The 20,355-nt window shown below is 44.4% G+C and overlaps 1 protein-coding gene across 1 annotated transcript in view; it reads left to right on the top strand.

The window, feature by feature from the left end:
• Window positions 1-13,715, top strand: part of DGKI (diacylglycerol kinase iota) — a 186,348-nt gene extending 172,633 nt beyond the window's left edge. The window contains exons 30-34 of the mRNA XM_057374488.1: window positions 1,500-1,537; window positions 2,902-3,022; window positions 9,956-9,992; window positions 11,560-11,659; window positions 12,548-13,715. Of these exons, the coding sequence (XP_057230471.1) occupies window positions 1,500-1,537; window positions 2,902-3,022; window positions 9,956-9,992; window positions 11,560-11,659; window positions 12,548-12,664 (413 nt within the window). The 3' untranslated portion in view covers window positions 12,665-13,715. The remainder of the gene's footprint in view (window positions 1-1,499; window positions 1,538-2,901; window positions 3,023-9,955; window positions 9,993-11,559; window positions 11,660-12,547) is intronic.
• The last annotated feature ends 6,640 nt before the right edge of the window (window positions 13,716-20,355 follow it).

Genomic DNA, 20,355 nt, shown 5'->3' with positions numbered 1-20,355 from the left:
AAAAAAAAAAGATGTAAACTACTGAAAATAAGATCTGAAGGATTTCCTAGCTCTTACCTGCTGGTGTTTTCTTCTTCCATTCCTAAAATCTATGTGTCCTCATTCTCACAGATGCCAGGAAGATTTTTAGGATTTAGTTTAACTCATGGCCACTGAAAAACTGCCCTAAGTCTAACATTGCAAGAATTGCTGCTGCTTCCTCAAGACAGAATTTAGCTGGACTGGGATTTTACTTTTCCCACTGCTGCTTGGCCAGGGCGTGAGGCATTACTGAGACCAGAAAGCCACACAACCCCAGGTGTTTCCAAACAAAAAAAAAGAGGCATTTGTTGAGTTGCCTTTGACMATCCTTCCTCTTGTGCAGTGTTTGGCTTGGATGCCTCTTCGTTTCTGGAGGCGTAACGAGCTCATGGTGGAATTCCCTCTGTGCAGTTTCCTGTGTGTTCTTTTTCCGAGGCAATCCTGTACTGTGCTCTCTTCCCCCTCTTCTTCCTCCCTACGTGAACTTTTGGCACCTTTATCAAGGGTGGCACTTGAGCAAACGCTTAATTTGATTGCGCTGCCGAGACGCAAAGATARAAACGGGCTCACTTGAAAAAGTGTGAGATGAGGCAGGTGTTYAATGCTTTCTAAGATGCAGCCCACGTTAAGTGCTTTCTCAGAAAGATTATTCATCATTGTTTTTTACATTATATCTCATGATAGGGAGAAGGGATGGAAAAGGAAGAGATAGCCACACAGTGGTGGGTTTGTAACAGCTTCTCAGGGCAATGGCGAGTCCCATGATTTTGCTTTCCTTCTGTTTTTTTCACGGGCTCCAGGCAGACAGGAGTGAGTAGAAAGAAACTGTCAGCTCTGTGTGCAGCTCTGTCCTGCCTTGTTGTGAGCCTGTGTCCTCTTTGTGTCTTTTTCCTTCTATATCTGTTTCAAATACAAGGACTGAGAAGGCGAGGAGTGGCGCTTGCTCCAAACCCAGGGACCTGCTCCCCACTGGCCTCTAAATTTTTTTGTAACACAAGTAATTGACAAGAAATTCCTCTCTTTTCACTTAGTAATCTACCCCTTGGGATTCTCAGTGTATTGGGGACTGCCTGAGCACTCCACCATCAGTGTGACAGAGTCTGACAGGTCTGAAGATGTTTTCAGATTCTCTGTGTAGATAACACTGATATCTTCAGTGATGCCTCAGGTGCTGGAGACTTGACCCACCTTGTGGACATTGTCAAAAGGTCTCAGGAGTGTCTCAAGTGAAAAATTCAGCCTGCAGTTTTAGGAAAGCAGTTGAAATGATGGCTTGATGTCCATAGAGCTTTCATCGCCATGGGCTGTCTTCTGCCTCTCCAGTATGTACCACTGCAGGGTTTTGGCAGCTCATGAGAATGCAAGGGGACTGAGGGATGTCCATCTTAACTTGCACATGCTGTGAGCTACACCCTCAGCTGGGAGGCTGTGTGCTCAGTGCTTTCTGCCTGACAGCAGTTTTCTTTTGTCTTTTGCAGCACTTTTACAGGCAGTCATATCTGGTGATCTMCTGAAGGTAAGCACAGAGCGCCGTGTGTCCGCTTGTTTGCAGTTTTTTGCTGGTCAGATATACGGTAAATTTTATCACACCTCTGCTCGAAATGTAAACAGGCTGCTGTGGGGAACTGCTGGCAAGTGCCATTTTACAGCCTTTCCAGGAAACCCTGAATGCCAGGGGAACACATCAGTCGGGTGAGGTGTGAAATTTGGGTGAGTGGGATCTGGTGTTAGCCAGCTCCTTTTTGCCCAGCATTCAGAGCCCACTGCATGGAGCAAGGTGCCAGTTACTAACAGGGAAATTACTGCAGGGTAGTTCAGACACAGCCTCACACWGTAAAGGATATTTTACACCAGTGATGTTGGTGGCCAAGCTGCTGAGTGCTGGCTTTCTTAAAGTCTACCTAGGCAACCACCAGAGCAGGTGGAACAAAGCTCAGCTGGTTGTTCCATCACCTGGTGGATGTCTCAAAACTTGTAGTGCCTTGGTGTAGTTAGGTTGGGACGAAAAACTACTCATGCAAAATGTTTTGTGCCCAGTGGCTGAAGTCCCACGTCAGACAGCTATTCAGGCTATGTGTGCAAGTAGCCAAGTCAGGATTTGAAAACATGCCCTCAAATTTGGATGAGGACTGTGATTAATGATTGCAATTTTATCTGTGAGAAGCCAGGCTTGGAGCTATTTGTAAAAATGTCAGTGCTGTCAGGYCAACTTTTTGCCTGCAGGTGCCCCTTCTACACCCCTGCATCAAAACTTGTGGCTGCTGCATCTAGGGAGCAGTCCTTCAGCCAGTCATAAAAATATCATTCTCATTAAGACAACTTCAAAACTTTTTTCCTGAGCTGGCTTTGATAGGGAAAGTTCCTCTTCCCTCAGTCCTGAACAGGGACAGTGAGAAGGGGGGTCCCTGACAGTCACCTCACCTCCTGCTGGAATTTTGAGTTGGAGTTTTCTGATTTAGTCAGAAAATCCTTGGCTCCTGTGCTGAGGAAAAAAATCGAGTCTTCAGTAAAGAAGCCAGATTTTTGTATGAAGTACATGTATTTTAATATATCCCAACAGTTTCACCAGATGTGGCTTGCAAGCATTGCTAGCAAGCAATAAATCATCACCAGTGGAGTAACAATGTCTCATTGTTTAGGAAATARAGACTGTTCTCCTTAACCCATATAATTGTCAATACATCTAGTTTCAGATGTTTTATATTGGGGGCTAAAAGCTGGCTTTAGATTAATGTTTCATTTTATTTCATTCCGTTTCAGTACTGACTTCCAATGAGAACCAGTGAAGAATTTACTGACATTTGTTTCTCTGCTCCTCTCATCTTATGCTTCTGTATTTTTTTTTCCTCTCTCTCTTTTGTCTCTTTTTTTTTCTTCCAGTTCATAGAATGTTGTAAAAAAGGAGCCAATTTGTTAATCCAAGGACCTGATCACTGCTCCTTGTTGCACCACGCTGCCAAGACTGGGAATGGCGAGATTGTGAAATACATCCTGGAGCACGGTGAGTGGGCAAATCCCCAGAGAGCTGAGCTTCAGCTCAAGCAGAGCCACACCATGCAGATCAAAGTGCTCTCACTCCTCTGGGCTCTCCCTCAGTGAAAYGTCCACCTGCAGCATGTGGGGAATGTGGTAGCCAGGACAGAGATGGCTCCAGGCACAGTGTGAAAGGAAAAATTAGGATGGTTTTTGAGGAGGATGGTGTTTTCACAATTGCATCAGTGGGGGGCTGTGAAGAAAGCAGTGTGAAACTCTGGTTAGAACCTCTGGCACAGCAATCCTCTGAAATCTTTCTCAGTTACAGCATATGTTGTAGAAATAATCTCATCTCTAKTAAAACATTTACAGCTACAAAGAATCCATACAGCCAAGGCTGTTATTTCAGCATATAATAACACACTGGTCAAGAATTTGCTTCATTATTTCTAGATGAGTTCACCTAGCKTCCATTCCAACCTTAGAATATTATGTCTGTTAGATTCCAGAYCACCAATAGCAAAAACTTATGACCCCCATTTTGTATTCACAGAATGTGATCATACCATTGATCTTTTTTCCTTTTGACTCTTCTTATCTTTGTCAGTAGCAGTGGTGCCTTAGGATTTTAGCTTTATTTCCATGTATCTATAATCCTGTAATTCTTCAGTGTTTAACTCCAGACTCCACAGACAGTGTTGAGCTCCTGCTCTCCCATTTTCACACAAAACAATTCCTCTGCTGCCCCAAACTCAAGGACACCTCCCTGTGCCAGGCCCCAAGAGATGGAAACAACAGAGAATTGAGGGGAGCCAACTTGGAGCCAATGACTGCATTGGCTGCAGCTGCAATTGGAGGATTCAGCCCACGTGCAAATGGACAAAAGTGAGAAAGGGTGAAAAACCCGTGAGCCATTGTCCATTGTGGGTGTGGGACTGCCCTGAATGCACCTGAAGGCCCTTCAATAATAGAWCTGCTTTTTATTGTCTTAATTTTGTCTGGCCTTTGGTTTAGGTAAGCCTGAATTTAGGCATCAGCAAGTTTTGCAGGCTATGCAGCAATTTTTTTGTGTCTGAGGCAATCAAATTTAGAAATTTCTGCCTGSTGAACCCTGTAACCTTGTTCCCTCACTGTTGGAGAGTGGTGTAGTAATACAGTTACTGCTCTGCAAGTCACAATTATCAGCCTCCTGCACTGTTGGAAAAGTTTTTTAGTTGTAACTCTGACCCCACTTCAAAATATCAATGGCTATTTTGGCTTCCGAATGTCAAAATCAGCTACATTATTTCTGCACTAGCACTGAACACAGAGCCTGCCCCTGGCAATTAGAATAAGTGTTAGCTAATGCTCCAAGGTATTGCACAAATTGTACAGATAGGAGAAAGCACAGCTCATGGGAAGGGAAGAAGTAATGAATCTCTCTGAGCTTTGCTCCTCAGTGAGGTGTTTGCACAGGTGTCAGGTATTCCATAGGTCCAAATTCCTGTATTGCCAACAGCCAGCTGTGAGTCAGAATTTGTTCTCGTGTGACAGAGGCACTAGAGGCACTCTGTCCTCTCTCACAGAGAGTGGCAGATGGWCCTGAGGAGGGCATCCTTAACAGCAGCAGAGTTCTAGCATGGTTAACCCAAAGGAAATCCTGGTTAAAACAGCCTCTGGAGCCCAGAAAGTGATTCAGGCAACAGTTACCTGTGAACTTTATTCATTTAGATAAACATAAATGTCTAATGCCATTTGCCCTTGGATATCCAGGACATTTGCATGGCTCTGCAGGATAACACACACAGCCTAAGGGAGCATCTCTGCCATTCCAAACACATCCCAAGGCTTGCCTGTAGGTGTATCAAATGGCACAAAATTTCTGTGTGTGGGCAACTGAGCTGTGCTCCAGAATCTGATTGGGAGGGGCTGAATTGTTYCTTTACTCCATTCTGTAGATTTACCCACACCTGTACAGCTCAGTGCAGTGGGCTTTATATCCAAATACTGCCTGGTTTTCTCACCAGCTCTAGCCAGCCTTCCCAGTGCTGACTCTGCCTCCTATTTAGCTGCTCTGGATTATCTCATTAGTCACAGTGCACGTGTGCCACTGAATTCTGTGGACAGGCATAATTCTGCTTCATTTTCTTACTGCCCCTGGTCTCTTTTCAGGCTGCACATGACCTGTGCCAATTCACCGTCATAGATGGTGAATTTTTATTAGACACATATACTTTAACTTAGTCACAGTCTGACCCAGTTACTGTTCTCTTGGTGAAGGTTTAAAATGAGATAATTCGGACTGGTGAGGATGTGAGCAGGGAATCCATGGGAATTTTTGAAGTAAATAGAGAAATGTGAGGGATTASGGACTGTTAGACAAAGACAAATCAGAAGGTTGAGCAAATGTCAGCCCAGTTCCTCTCTTCCTTCTGTATCCCCAAGGATGGCAGGAAGCTTTTGCAGCTTTCCAGGCTTATGTCCTCTGGGCTTCTCCAAATGCRTTGTTTGTTTAACATTCTCTGGGGATCAGGGAGTGCATGGGACAATGCTCTAACAGAGGCCTGCTCTCTTCTCCCACCAAGCAATTAATGAAACTCATTTCTACCCTGGGCACTTCTCAGCCACAAATGAGCTCTCTTGCTGATTCATCATCATAATGTCCTTGTTTTATTTTGCATTCTCTGGCATTTGGCATGTCCTCAGCATTAATTACTGTATAYGACCTGATCCAGTGCTGCTAATATCTGAGGGTTTCCTTGTACAGACATTCTTGTTTCTGCCAACATCCACCCAATAAAAATTTCATAAAAATGAGTCTTACTTCTGTTCTGGCAATTACCTCTGCCCAGCCACAYTTCCTCGTTAGTTTGTCTGCTTCCCATACATGGCTGGAGATAGTTCATGATAACATGAGTTCCACTGTAAAATACCCTCAAGCACACAGCACAGAAAATCTATTATTATCCACRCAGGGAAAAAAATTCTGAATATCTTTAAAAAACAACAGCAGCAAAAGAAGACAAAACCCACTGCTCCAGGAACTTCAGCTGTCTAGTTTGAAAAACAGTGGGGTGAATCCAGCTCAATACAGGAGTGGCACCCATAGAACTAGGATTACAAAGGAAGGTATCAAACTTGGATTGGAGTCTACCTGGCAGCTGTGAAAAATTTATAAATGTTATGCAAATAACTCCATTTGCCTTGTGCTTGTCTCCTCTGGTCATTCAAAAAAACAAGCGAGAATTCTATAGTTAATGTGGGGTATTTTAATCAGAAGAGAGGAAAGATGTTTACAATTGCCTTAGGAGTTTGTGGTATGAAGTTCTGATGCAACAGATGGTATGTRGGGCATCCCATCCTAAACATTTCTGTGTCCTCAAACCTCTGTGTCCTTGCTTCACTAGAAAGCMTCCTCTGATTAAAAAAAGATGATGCTTTTGTTGATTTTAGCACTGGAAAATCCAGAGTTAAGAGCCAGCAATGAATCTGGATTTGCACCCTGACCAGAATCAGGAGTTCCTAAGAAGGCTTTTGGAAAGCAAATTTTGCTGTGACAGAATTGTGTGTTGGTGACAAAGTTTGAATAGTCATCAGAAAGCAACACTGAATAAGAGTGAGTTTGTGTGACATTGTTTAGCATGTCTAGGGTGTTTCAAGGTAATGGTCATTGGTCAGGGGTGTTTTTCTAGAAGGCACTATGTATAACAGCCTATTTTAATTTCAGCTTGACCAAGTTTTAGGGCAACATGGCTGACAGACAGGTTGAAAGGAATGCTCCCATAATCTTACTAACCTCTTCAGTTACAGTGGAAATTCTGAGCTAAAATACACTAGCAGAAAAAAAAAAACCCAAAACAAACCACTGTTAATTTTCACATCAGGTAAAAAAGAAGTGTGTGGAGTTGGGGAAAGGCTATTTCTAGCCTTCTGAATTTCCAGGTTGCTGTTATTTTAAAAATACTACCACTTTGAAAGCGAAGAACCACATCCAGTTTTGTCCCCCAGCTAACAATCTCGATCAGGTTATTAAACGAAGAGGGTTTTGACAGATAAACACAGACAAATGGTGACAATGTCTGACATTACTGCTTGAAGTAAATGCCCTTCTTGCCCAGTTCTCTGAGGACTGACAGGACAAGGCAGGGGTTAATGGCTTTCGGTCTCCTGTGGGTCCAGAGACCTTTCAGAATGTGTGGTGCTGTATATTTTGGAAATGCCTCTGAAATATGGTCACTTCGAGTCTTCTTTTTGTTGTTGTTGCGGTGAGCTCGGTGAAGGATCWGCTGCTTTTGAGCTCCCTTCCCTCCTCCCACAYCCAGCCCAGGCTGCTCTGCCTCCTGAGAAACTGGAGGAGGGCTTTGGTGGAGGGAAAGAGGGCAAAAGGAGAGAAGGAAAAAAAAGTTAATAATTCTACCCAGCCAGTCTTTGGGCGATGCTGAGGACAGAGAGCGATCTCAGCTGGGCTTCCCCTCYGTGCGTCATGCTTTTCAGCTCTTTTCATGCGAACTTCTCCCCCCACCCCGTTCCCCCGTCCCCATCCTGCCATTCTTCAGCCCCACAGTCTCTTTTCCCCCTTTCTCTCTCTCTTTTTTTTTTTTTTTTTTTTCCCCCCTGCTGTTTTTGCCTGATAGAAATCTCACTCATGCATTTCCCTTCCGGATTTCTATGGGGTTATTTTGTCCTCTTTTCTCTCTGTGCCTCGGTCCCCTTTTCTTTCTCTGCCTCTTGTCCTGGAGTGAAACAGCCGCCTCCCTGCTGGGTCAGGATGACAGTGCCTTAGCTTTCCCAGTGCCAGCCCTTCCCACATCTGTGCAGCTTTTGTCCCCGGGCAGAGGGGGATTTGGAATGGTCGGTTGGCAGCGCCAGGGAGACTGATATAAAAATGAGGTCCAAAAAAGAGGGGAAAGGGAATTAGGAGGAGGGCGTGAGATGGTTTAAGAGAAGCACAAGTGGAAATAAAATAAAAGAAGGAAAGGGCACAGCTCAGGCTGTGCGTGAGTTGGGACATTTCAGCTTCGGAGATAGGCCGGAGAGAATGAAATTAATGAATCCCRGTACCATGTTGTGCAGCTAATTATGAACCCCAGCATCTGGCCCTTGTGTATGACTTGGATGGAGTCAGGGCTCTGCCATGAAATGTTTGATTTGGGACAGTATCCAGCAGAGTTCCCTTCACAAGGGCTGTGCTGTCACCTCCTCAGCTCTGTGCTCACTCACTGCCCTCAGCATCAGCTCCTCTGTCCCAGCCCTGCTCTTTCTTCCTCCTTCAGACCAGTTTTCCTTCACTCTTGGCTTCTCTCCAGACCCACTCTGCCCCAGATTTCTTCTCACTCTCAGGTCACATTCTTCTATCATCTCTCCATCCTTCCTCCTAATCTTTTAACACCTTTTTCCGCTTAGCTGGGCAAGTGCCTCCATGTCCCATAAAGCCACATCTGTCCCCTTCTTCTTTCCACCTTGACAACACAACCTTCCTTGCTCCATTCATGAACAGAAATAATAGCTGGCAGTGTTTTCTAACTTCCTGCTTCACTGGGATGTGGTGCTGCAGGAAGCCAAGGGAATTACCTTTATTTTTGAGAGAATGCGATTTTCTCCTAAGAAATCAAAAGGAATCCTTTTCTTTATGTGTGTTTTTTAAATTATCTTTTTAGCTTCTCAGCCATTATCTTTCTTTCCTCTCAACAAGAGGCTTTGCTCAGCCCCTTTATTGTTCTTCACAAGCTCAGGGGTGATGAGAGATTCTTTTGGGTGGGCAGGAGTGAACACACAACAGGCGAGTGTGGATGTGCAGTGGTGGAGTCAGGGTGCATTAAATGATTGACAGTGGCTGCTGAGTTTTGGGAACTTTCACGRCAGGTATGAGGGGTGACAACACCCTGTGCACTGAGGACTGAGCACAACCCTTTTATGGTGGCAGAAGATGAAGGGAAGGAGCTGCAGCTCCAGGAGCCCCCAGTGATGCCCCATGTCAAAGCAGCGAGGTAAAGGCAGGCTGCTCTGATCCATTTTGACACACACCGGGAGTGGAAGGGATGTAGAGAGGTTGTGTGTAGGCCTTTGTGAGCAAATAGTGTGAAATTCCTCAGTTTCAGGTAAGATTTGCTGTAAGCTCTTGAGGACTCTTGAATTTCGAAGTCACAGTGCACTGAAGAGAAATATTCATGTGCAGGAAGGAAAATCCTTGTAAAGTTTCCCCATTCCCCTTGCTGACTGCCCTATACCTTCTAACACCATACTCCAGAGCAGTGGAGAGAAGACTAATATGACAGATTGCAAAGGAAAAGTTTGTTTTTTTCAAATGCTATCCAGATCCTGGCCTTTCCATATCACCATAATTCAGTGATGGAATTTCTGCCTGAAGTGAGTATCAAGGACAAAAGAACATTAACATAAATACATTWTTTTTTTCCCCCCCACTTAACAAAAATCTTTTCTCTTTTTCTTAATCTTACTTTCCTGATCATTGCTAACCAGTAGAGTACAGGATTTGCATATCAATATAAAGACTGCTGGGAATATTCCACCCTGATCTACATTTTGTACAAYGCTATTAAATGGAGTAGCACAGGGATGTCATTCAGGATGGAATTTGGCTAATTTCAACTTCCTAATGACATTTTCCCCCTAATACCAACAACAACTTGCAATATATCAGAGTTTCCAGTGTATCAGCAATTTCAATGTAGTGTACTTATGTGAACCACTTAATTGAGCAAGGTGAAGAGTGAGAAAATAAACTCCATGAATATTCATTCCCAGTGTAATTTAGAGGCTGCTACTCCCTGTTGCTGACACTCCAGCAGTGACTGTGCATTCAGAATTTTATTAGTGCAAGTGCTCACACAAGCAAATATTCCATTGAAATCTGATGTATTTGAGCAGGTTGAGCTTTCACTTTTATGTATTTTTACTGGGAATCTTCTCGTGGTAGACATACATGGTCCTGCTGTATAACACACCTGATCATCTTTTGCAGGTCCATCTGAGTTACTGGACATGGTAGACAGTGAAACGTAAGTACAACCTCCTCTTTTCCTTCCAATTCCATGTGTTAGACCAGCAGAATCCTCTTGGTTTTCAAGTGCAAACTTTAAAAGAGGGAAAAGCTTGTAAAACGGYACAGCTCTTCAAAAATAGACAAACAAACAGAATTCCCCCTAAAACCCACACACCAACCACCTTATATGTGGCATTCCTGCCTAAAACAAACATTTCTTGGATTTTGCAAAGGACGTTCTCTCTATTGCTCCCCTTGCTTCCTTAATCTTTCTGGAGAAATAGAAGCCCTGTCTTGTGTTTTGGGGTTTAAGGGATCAACCTGAAGAGTAAATTCTAGAAGTCAGGAAATTACTTTCCTTACTCTACACCTTTTTTTTAATCCCTTCTTGATTCATCCAGGGTGCTCAAGTGGCCAGGACCTGAGCAGCTGAAGGTTTCCATCATGTAGTTAAAACACCAATCACCTCTGTTCCTATATTAAAAAAAAACAACCAAAAAAAAAATTAGTTTCCTTCCCAGTTCCCAACCGCTCTACATCTTGTTGTATAATTAAAATTTAACAAAAGCGTATAAGGGAAGCATGAATAGTCATGGAAAGTCTGTGTAATGCATGGGAAGCAAAAGCAGTATTTCTCATAGGGTTCAAACCCACCATTTYTCATCCCACAGTGTCCTCCTCTGCCAACAGAGAACACCTTTTGCATGAGTGAAGGTGATGGGGACGGGATGGACTGCCTGGTTCTTTTCATCCAGGAATGCAGCACAACCACTGATATACAGTGTTAGACAGCACAGCCATGGGGGCTTCCCTTTTCAAAGGTTCTTTACTTCTAACCCTTGGAAAGGGAAGGTTCAAGCTGTAAATGGCAGTAGGAATTTGTCTTTTGGTCCTCAGGGGGAAACTGGATAGGATCCCATTCTCATACCAGTTCTCATGCAGCAAGGGCATATTCATTACAAGCCTATTTATATTTCAACTTCTCCTGTCTCACACTGGGGCTGAAATTCCTTTATGCACACGGTGTAGGGATGTGCAAGATTTGCCCAATTACATGTATTTCTCGTCATTTGTTATTTCACAGGTTATGTAATGGCCCTGCTTGTTGGATGCTAATATTAGGGACACCTTTTCAACCCACTCCAAGCATACTTTCCTCTTCTTCCTGGGCAAATCCAGACAGATTTCTTTACTCTCAATCCAACAGTCAGACTTAGCTCCAGTCTGAGTGAGAAGCTTTGCAGTAAATGTGCTCCCAGTACACGGTTCTTCTTTTCTGAAAATGTTCAAGCTTCCCCAGCAGCTCAGAGGTCCAACAGTGGAAAACAAACGCAGAACTCTTGATTTCATACATCCAAGAGAGCAGGACATCAGAACAGGGGGAGCAAGTGCACCAGACACTGTTATTTGTGCATGACAGGCTTTCCTACTGAGTCCAGGGTAGAGAGTGCCCAAATCTGCCTCAGCCAGCAAGAGGGAGCCTGGCAGCGATGCAGSACCCTCCAGTCTGTGCTCTGTCCCCACCCCTGGGAAATGTTGGTGGGTGTGATGTGTCTCACAGTGCTCTCTGTGCTTGGCTCCAGGGGTGAGACGGCGCTCCACAAGGCAGCGTGCCAGCGCCACCGCGCCGTCTGCCAGCTCCTGGTGGATGCGGGAGCCTCCCTGAGGAAGACAGACTCCAAGGTAATCAGCAAAACCACTGCTAAACCCCTGCAGCCCAGCCAGACCCATCAGCACCCATCCCTGCTGCCTCCTTGTGTGTGCCTTGTGAGAGCAGMTCCCTTTAAACAGGTTATTTTTATAGAGGAACTCTATTGATTTTAACAAGTGCAAGAGCTTTCAGTCCCCACCATGGGTCACTGTCACCACAGTGAGAGCCTGGCCTCTGTTTGATGTGTTGGGTGTGAATGAGACATCTCCATGGCACAGTGTGGGCAGAGGAGCAGCCTGTGGGCAAGGAGCACCTGCAGGATCCTCAGTTTCTGATTGCACAGCATCTGCAAGGCTCCATTACTGTGGCTGACTTGCTTTGTGAGGGTGGCTGACTATTTTCTTTTGTCCTGGCTTGCCCCTGTGCTTGCTGATTAACCACAGCACGCTCTTGGTGTAAGCTTGACTGGGAAAAGTCTGGACAGAGTTAAGTCCAAGGAATATTCTGTCACTACAACCATTGGATTACTTAGGAACATGGTTCAGAAGCCGCCTCTTTGGAGTTTGTGAGCACAAGCAGCCTGTGGTCAGCAGCTGAGGGTGGKTTGGTTTTCTTTCAGTCTCTCTCTCTGACTCTTCTCCAGAGTCAGAATCACYTTTGCAGCAGCCAGGCAATCAAAAACAATTCCTACCTTTCTGGGCTGTATGAGGTGTCCTACAATAGGAAGAGAGATCCTCTGTGATTCTGYGATGTCTTGCTCAAATGATAGAACTGTACATTGCAAAAAAACTTTCTGAAACAGACAAAAAGAAAACTTTCTGCAATCCAGACAAGTGGCTTCTGACCTGTAAAATTGTCTTCTGCCCAGAAGTCATCTAAACATATTAGCACAAGATTTTTTCTTTGTGTTTCTCTTCCAGGGTAAGACCCCTCGTGACAGGGCTCAGCAAGCCGGTGACCCCGACCTGGCCTCCTACCTGGAGAGTCGKCAGAATTATCAAATGGTTTCCCACGAGGATCTGGAGACGGCAGTCTGATGTCTGAACCTGTCCAAGAGGATCCCTGGAAATCTCGAGACTGCACCTGAGGCGCTCGGGCATCGTGTGAGGAAGAAACTGATGGAGTCAAACGTGTCTCTCACTGTCGAGGAAAATATCTGAGGACATGCCACCGGTTTCTAAGGGCTGCTGAGTCTCGCCACGGAACGGTTATGTTCCATAAGTTAGCCCATGATGKATGAGGTGGGACACTCAAAGGTCTGTGGAATCCATAGGCCAACAAATTTTACCTTTATTGCTTCCAGCAAGTAGCATGAACTTCTCCCATGTTCATCTGTACAATTTATTTAAAAAAAAAAAAAAAAAAGAAAAGAAGAAAAGAGGGAAGAGTAAAGAGGGTGTGGGGGAATGAAACTCCAAATTAACTGGGACATTAGGCCACCCAACCAGGCCCTCCTCCATCCTTAAAGCTTCCTGCATTGCTTTTATTCTCCTGTTCCCCTCACTTCTCATCAGTTAAATATTCCCTGTTGTCTCTGTGTTGTCTTGACAAGCAGTCAGGCAGTTGCAAAACATTTGAGGAGCTCTGGATGCCCTTGATGAATATCCAGTGTTTTTGCCAGCTGCACTCCCTCCCCTGCCATCCTCTGGGAAGCCATGCTGTAAGTTCTCAGCCACCACAGAATTTCCTGGCTGCAGCAGAGGATAATGCCCATGGCCTTGTTTCCATGGGGCATGGTGAGATTGGCAGCAGTGACCAAACCCAACCTCGTTGCTGCTGGGCAGGTGGTTATGGTGTCCTTGTGGGACAGCCATTTGTATGGGAAAGAGTTTTATGGGATAAACCACATGGAATGGCACAGCAGAGGGTCACCAGTGAGGTTTCTCGTGTCACCTCTGTCCGTGTCATGACTCACCCAGTTTTGCTCTGCTTTCAGGCCTGATGGCTGTTCTGTACTTTTGAAAATACAGGTTTTATGCTGGGGAGAGATTTGTGTCAGAGGGAATTCTGATGGACTGCCTCACAGTCCCCTTTGCAGTCCAGCCAGAGGGAGGAAGGAGAGCTGGAACATCAGCAGTCAGCCTGGCCTGGTCACACTGGGAATGGGAAAACCTTCTTTGACTGAACCTGTAAACTGTCTAATTTCTCAAGGGAACAAAGTTTTGGGGAGTCTGGTCCCCAAGCAGCAGCTCTTTGCCTTGTTACCCACAATAGGTTTGAAAATGTAAAGCTTAGCTGCTGCAAAGGCCAGTGTGTCTTCTGTACTCATCTGTTCTCTGTCTTACAAGCCTAAAAGAGGAGAAAGCAAACACAAATACACAGGCATCAACGAGATGTTTCACCTTTGGGTTTCCAATTGCTACAGATATCTCAGCTGATAAAATAGCAGAGCTTCCACTTCTACTTTGTCACACCAGTTCCCATGAAGATGTCAGCTCATCTGACTTTTGGCATAATTCTTGCAATACATTTATTGAACTTTGCTTTGTTGTTTGATTCGAAAGACCCACTAGTGTTCGTTTTCACATGCCTTGCCAGGGGTAGCTCTGATAGGTGATCATCGGGGTTACTTACATTTGGAAACGGTGAAAATAACTCAGGTCATTATCCAGATAAGTCTTTCTTCTTTGTAGAAGTGGAGGAAATCAAATGAATGCTTTATTTATTTTTTTCTTTTTAAACCACCAGTGATTGTTGTGGGAGGGAGGGGGGAGCTGAAAAATGTATTTTTAATTTTTTTTCCCTCTTTTCAAAAGTTCATTTGATATGGGCAAAATATTTCTTTAGGATTTCTTCCTCTGGAAGGAAACTATATATATTTGTAATCTATAGATCAATGGCGACATGAAATGTATTTTGTCTTATTTTCTGTCTTTACCTTTCTCATTTAAAAAAAATAAAATATGAAAGCCAAATTACTTCCCTTGATAATTATCATGGGGCTTGTGAAGAAAATCAGTATATGTGTATATATTAGAAGAGAATTTGGCAACTGTTAAAATAAAAAAAAATCAGAATATACTTTTGGTGTATGTGAAATTTCCACAAGGAAGATCCTCACGGTGTGGTTTCATAGCAGGCCTTGCATCATTTCCCAGCTGYGAGAAAAGACATTGCTGTAATAATTCTACATATTTGATGACAATAAGAATTATGTTACCACTGCTTTAATCTTTTGGGTTGTTTTACAAACTTGAGCAATGGAGGGGGTTCCAATGACACCRGAGCTTGGCTCTGTGCTGTGCTGAGGCCAGGCTAGGTGTGGTCACTGAGCYTGTGGCAGTGYCTGGTCCTTCAGTCCCATGCACAGWTGGGGCWCTAAAKGCTGGCTTTTATCACAGGCAGCCTCCCCAGCCCMCGTGTGGGTGACAAGAAGGGAGCTGGCTCTGGTCCCTCTGTCCCCAGCCCTTGTCAGCCCATCCCTGGTACCCAGGAGGGACCAGCTGCTCTGGAGCAGAGGATGGGCACATTTCCCGAGCAATTTTGTGCCATTTGGGCTGCTCAGAGGAGCTCAGAGCACAYGGGAGAGCGTGGTTTGCCTTTGTTCCTGGGAGCTGGAGTACRCTGATCCGGGCAGAGCGAGCCTATCTTGCCTCTGGAAAGCTTCCTGTGCTGTGTGCTCAGTAGGACACATCTACTGTGGGATAAAAACAGCCCCCAGCACCGGAATTAGGGCAGCAACTGGCTGGATGCGGTGCCTTTAATATCCAAGGTGTCCCAGAGCCCTGCCCACATGATGCCCCTGGTGATGTCTTGTGTTTGTAGGTAACAGAGCGCTCTGTTTTCCACAACGGCTCATGCATGGCAAGGAATTGGTTCACCGAGGGCAGCTTGGGACCAGGATGCTGCAGGAYTGTTCCTTGCCCTTTTCCAAGTGTGATGGGATTCTTGATTCTGGGCAGCTCCAGAGGCAGGCAGACTCTGCAGCAGTTAAAGGTGACACATAAATGTTGAATCTCTGGAGCACTTGGGATCTAGATTAGTACAGTACAATTGTGCCTGCACTGGGCAGGGCCCAAATTCCAGTGTGCATCTGGGAATCTGCTTAAATAACGTGTAAAGCCTTTTTGATTTACTAAAAGTGTCTGTTGAGTGGCWGTGCCTGTTAATGTGTGTTTATTACTATATATATGTATATTTATAAATAGCAGTGTGCATGTATATAGGTGCACACATACATACCCAAACACACTTAAAATTGTGCCATGTCAATGACAAAGTGCCCAGGGATGCTCAGCTACTGAGATTGCTGGACTGACAATATGTCATTTTCCATTTAAATTTGTTATTAAAAGGAACCTTTTTCAGTAGAACCGAGGAGCTCCTGAACTGTTCCATTGTACTGGTTTTGCTATCTCATTTTGGAGTTAAACRGAGGGAAAGAAAGTATTTATAATGTTGATAAAATAAACTTAATTTTGTAATTTAATAGCATCAGTTATTCTTATTATTTCACTTTTCAATGCTAGAGGTACCTTTTGTGTTATTCAAGGCAGATGATGTCAAACATTTTTCACTTCTTACAGAGGTGAGGCTGAGTTTTTGCTTTTGTAAAATGGGTTCAGAGCAAATTTTGCTTGTTACAAAACGGGCGTCAGACTCCAGCGGCTCTTTCGCCGTTTGGTGTGAGGGCTTACTTGTCTGTGTTTCAGCACTTTCAGATATCTGTAGGTGTTTTTACTGACACCTGTCCCTCTTGCTTTCCCCCAGCAGCAGCAGAAGTGCTCAGTCTCAACTCAAGATGCTGTAGYGTCTTTGTAGAAGAACCACAAAGACAAAATAGTACAAAACTGATGGGTTTCTGCTATTGATTGTCCCAGGTGTATTTGCTGATTTGGTGCTGTTGTGTAAGAAGAGATGGGGAATTTGGTTTTTCTGGTGGTGTGGCTGTGGGAGGTTTGTTTCAGTATTATTTCGTGGCCTCTTTGGCTCATTTTTGTTYTTGCTGTGGCAGTGGGATGCATGGTAGTGAAAAATTCTAACACAAATTCATCTGGAAAGGTGGGTATTTTCCTTTCAGCCACCCTAGATTTCTCCAATGGGACAAACTCCTGTGTTGGCCCTTCCAGAATGACAAAAGCATGTGGACATGATCTGTCCCTGGGCCATGAAGTGGGCAAGATACACTGGTAGCCTCAAGTTTCCTGGGAGTTTAGTGGTACTCAAGAATGTATGGACATGCTGGAAATTTGGATGCCTTGGAAAAACCCCAAGGAAATTTCGTCCTTGCACTCTGTGCACTCCAAGGAAAAAGCAGTTCTTTGTGCTGATCCCTTTGAGGTGTGTAATTTTCCTTGCCCCACTTTTTGCTTCTTTTGCACCAAACTAACGTCTATGGAGAAGTATTTTATAAGACTTGTTTTTAAGCTTGCTAAAAGTAACATTTTGAACTCCATTTTGACTATTCTTTCCCATTCATAAGGTATCATTTCCTCTCTTTATTTTCCTCAGTGGATCTGAACCAAAGTGACATTGTGTTATTATCTTCCTAATTAATCCAAAGCATCAAATGTGAGAATCTTCAGACATTTCAGCAGTCCTGGAAACAACCTTTCTGGGTGCATGTGAAGCTCTAGGACACGGCACTACAGTTCTCACTGGGGTACTCATCTCCTCATTTTTCTTTCTTAGCAACTGTTTTTCTCAGCAGTGGATTGCCACAGCTTTAAAATGCCACGATTTGCCTGCCAAAATCTGTTGATTGCAATGGCAACTCAGCAATGTGCTAGGAGTTTCTTGCTGGCGTGTTGATGAATGCCGGGATTTTGCGTGGAGGATGTGCCTCGAGCTTCAGTGTTTCAGCTCCCTTTGTAAGGGCAGGATGCAGCTCACCACTGCACCCCAGAGAAATACCTAAAWGGAGCCATAATCCAACCCTGCCCCCARYKCTTGGGGTGGACACAATCTGTAGGYGAGTTGKGATGTCRCAGCCTTTGCCAAGCTTGGCTTGGGCTGACCAAAATGCTTGAGCAGTTTCTCCCTTCCAGTTCTATGTAAAAGCTGCCTTGGSAGGAGYGGATTCCCCAGGAGCCAAAGCTGASCAGTCACAGTGACCGTGGCTGCTTTTACTCTGGGTTCTGTCTGGAGCACCTGCCCCAGATCCCTGCAGGTCCAGAGCTCAGGGCTTCCCCTCTGTGGTGCCCCAGAGAGCAGGGTTCTCTCGGTTCTCTCATCCCCCACGTGTGCTGGAGCAACACCCCCTACCTTGGCCAAGGAATTTCCTGGCCTACGTACSGTGCCGTTTGTGCAAAAGGGGAAAATTCCCTCCCTCGGGCCTTGATCGCACCAGTAAATTCATTACATTTGACTTCAGTGATTAGGCAGGCTTAGTGCTGAATAACCTTACTGTATTCAGCCATCTGAGTGCATCTTGTCTCCTGCCTTATTTATAAGGTGCCACATTCCAGTCTCAGCTGCAGTTTCTTGTTTCCCTGACTGCTTTTTTAAGTAAAAAAAAATCCCAAAAAGACAAAACCCCAATCTATCCTATGCAGTACACATGTATCTGGTTATGCAAAGAGTGGGGAAGACAGGCAGATCTTTTAAAAAACCACCTCATTCTGATGTAGCACATCATGACTTTTAAAATCTGAGCAGGGGGATGCCTTGCAGCAAAAAACATTTTTTTCATTATTAACACATCTATATATCAGGAAATAATTCGATGCTAAGCCCTGTTAAAACAGTCAGCTTATGCTTGTAGACCTCCATCATATCAGAGATTTGGGGCATCTAAGAAGGCARGCACATAAAGGAGAATGCCCAAAAAAAGCAAAAAACTCGCTTTCTTCAAAAATTTGTTTCTATTTTGCTGCCCTCACCCGCTAGAATCGGAACCCTGATTTGGGCATGCTGTTTCAGATCTCACCAATATTTTATCAGCCTCAGCATCCATATGCAAAGCATACAGAAGCTGTAGAGTTTTGACGTGCAAGAAATAAAACACCATTTCTTCGAGCCACATAATGCTACCTGTGTAATTGCTTCATCTGGAGCCAGCCTCCTTTTGCTGGTGGAGTGCAGCACCTGGCTCTTCAATTCTCTTCATTTCTCTTCAATCCTCTTCAATTAGTGCCTGTCTGGAAGGCTGCCTGATGTGAAACCCACCCTCAGTGAAACGTGCACCGTGGCAATCCAATGCTCTGCCGCAATTACCGAACTATACACGCAATTCATCTCTCAGCGTTTCACTTCATTTAATGAGGAAAAYGGCATTCTGATTCCAACTGCTTTACTGACCTCCAATTTCCACTTTTTTTCCCTCAGTCTGTGGTCAAGCAGAGGTGGAAGGTAATCTCTGCTCCTACACATACTCAGGAATCCAAATTCTGTCTAGGAACTGYACAAATCAGGTTTGTAGGTGTGGAGAAGAAGCTCAAGGAGCTCTTGAGCCTGATGCAGCAGACATGAGTGATTTCTACKTGGCTAATTAGGCTTTAATAAGTAGTCCCACTTTTCCAGGGCTGTTTTCCCTGCGTGGCATTCACAGAAGAAATGAAAGATGACAAAATTAGGAAAGCAAAGTTCAGCTGGCCCCAGGAATGGGGARTCCTGTGGAGTGGCTTCCACATGCATTGCCCTCTTCTAGGTAGTAACTTTATAATGAGTAATTGTGCATCATAATTAGATATATCTAATTGTAATTGTGAGGTGGGTGCCTTTCTTCTCTGTGCTCACTTGTCCAATATTTCTGTCACCCAGGCAGAAGTTTTCCTGCCCCTATAGAGGTATGGGACATCCTTCTGTTTGCAGAGCTGGGGGCTTTGCTGGGTGAGCCATGAGCTCTAAAGTGTTTAGGGACACTCTCCCTTCTCCTTAGCTGTGCTGGAGGTTTGCCTTCCAAATAAATGATTGGTGTAGGTCACAAAGAGAACAAGTGTCTTTCCTCTCCTGTCCCCTGCTTCAKCCCTTTCCCAGGACCATTTTTTCCCCCTCAATCAGAATGGGAACTCTGTTGATGAATGGGAACTCTGTTTTGATAGGAGGTGGGTGCAGTTGTGGTTGTTTTCTGTAATCTCACAATTATTGGAATACTCTCTTTATCTGCACAGCATGTGGGAGGAGAACATTCATGTCAAAGCCAAGGGAAAAAGGTGATCTTGCTATCTGCTAATGGCATTGTTTAAATTTGATTTTAAATATTCTTCAGTGCTCTTTGMTTTTCCTTCCTTCCCCACCTCCTTTTTAGAGTTTCTGTAGTGAAATCTTTCCTCTTTCATCACCTTTTCATTTCTTAGCTCATCCAACCTTCATTTTTTTGACTGAAAAGGTGAAAATCCTGCTCATGTGCTTTCCTTTGGGATGCTGCTGCTTGACCAGTCACAGATGGTTGGATCTCCTCTGCCCATGTACAGGCATGGGTAGGGAATGCTGAAATTCTCTGTATTAGGAATGAGTTGGATATGCAGTGCTAAAGGCTCCTCTGAGGGCAGTTGTAATGCCTGAGTTGTAATCTCAGGATTAAACAGATGGGAAGCATGATGGACTCGGGTATTTCATACCTGAGGGGTTAATTTCCAGGCTTTGTTTTAATATCAACCAGAAAACTCTTATTTTTTGGTGTTTAGGGTTGGATTTTTAACTTTGTTTTATGTGGTTTTTTTTAATTAAGGTTTTTTGGGGGGGTTGTTTTTGGTTGGTTTTTTGCTTCAGGTTTTTGTTTTCTTTGTTTTTGGTCTTTTGGGGGTTTTTGGTGTTTGGTTTTTTTGGATTTTTTTTGTTGGTTTTG

Source organism: Malurus melanocephalus, unplaced genomic scaffold (assembly GCF_030028575.1).
Source record: "Malurus melanocephalus ecotype Western Australia unplaced genomic scaffold, MMel_1.1 scaffold_226, whole genome shotgun sequence".
NCBI classification, from domain to species: Eukaryota; Metazoa; Chordata; class Aves; order Passeriformes; family Maluridae; genus Malurus; species Malurus melanocephalus.
This window is presented reverse-complemented; position numbering and strand designations above follow the sequence as displayed.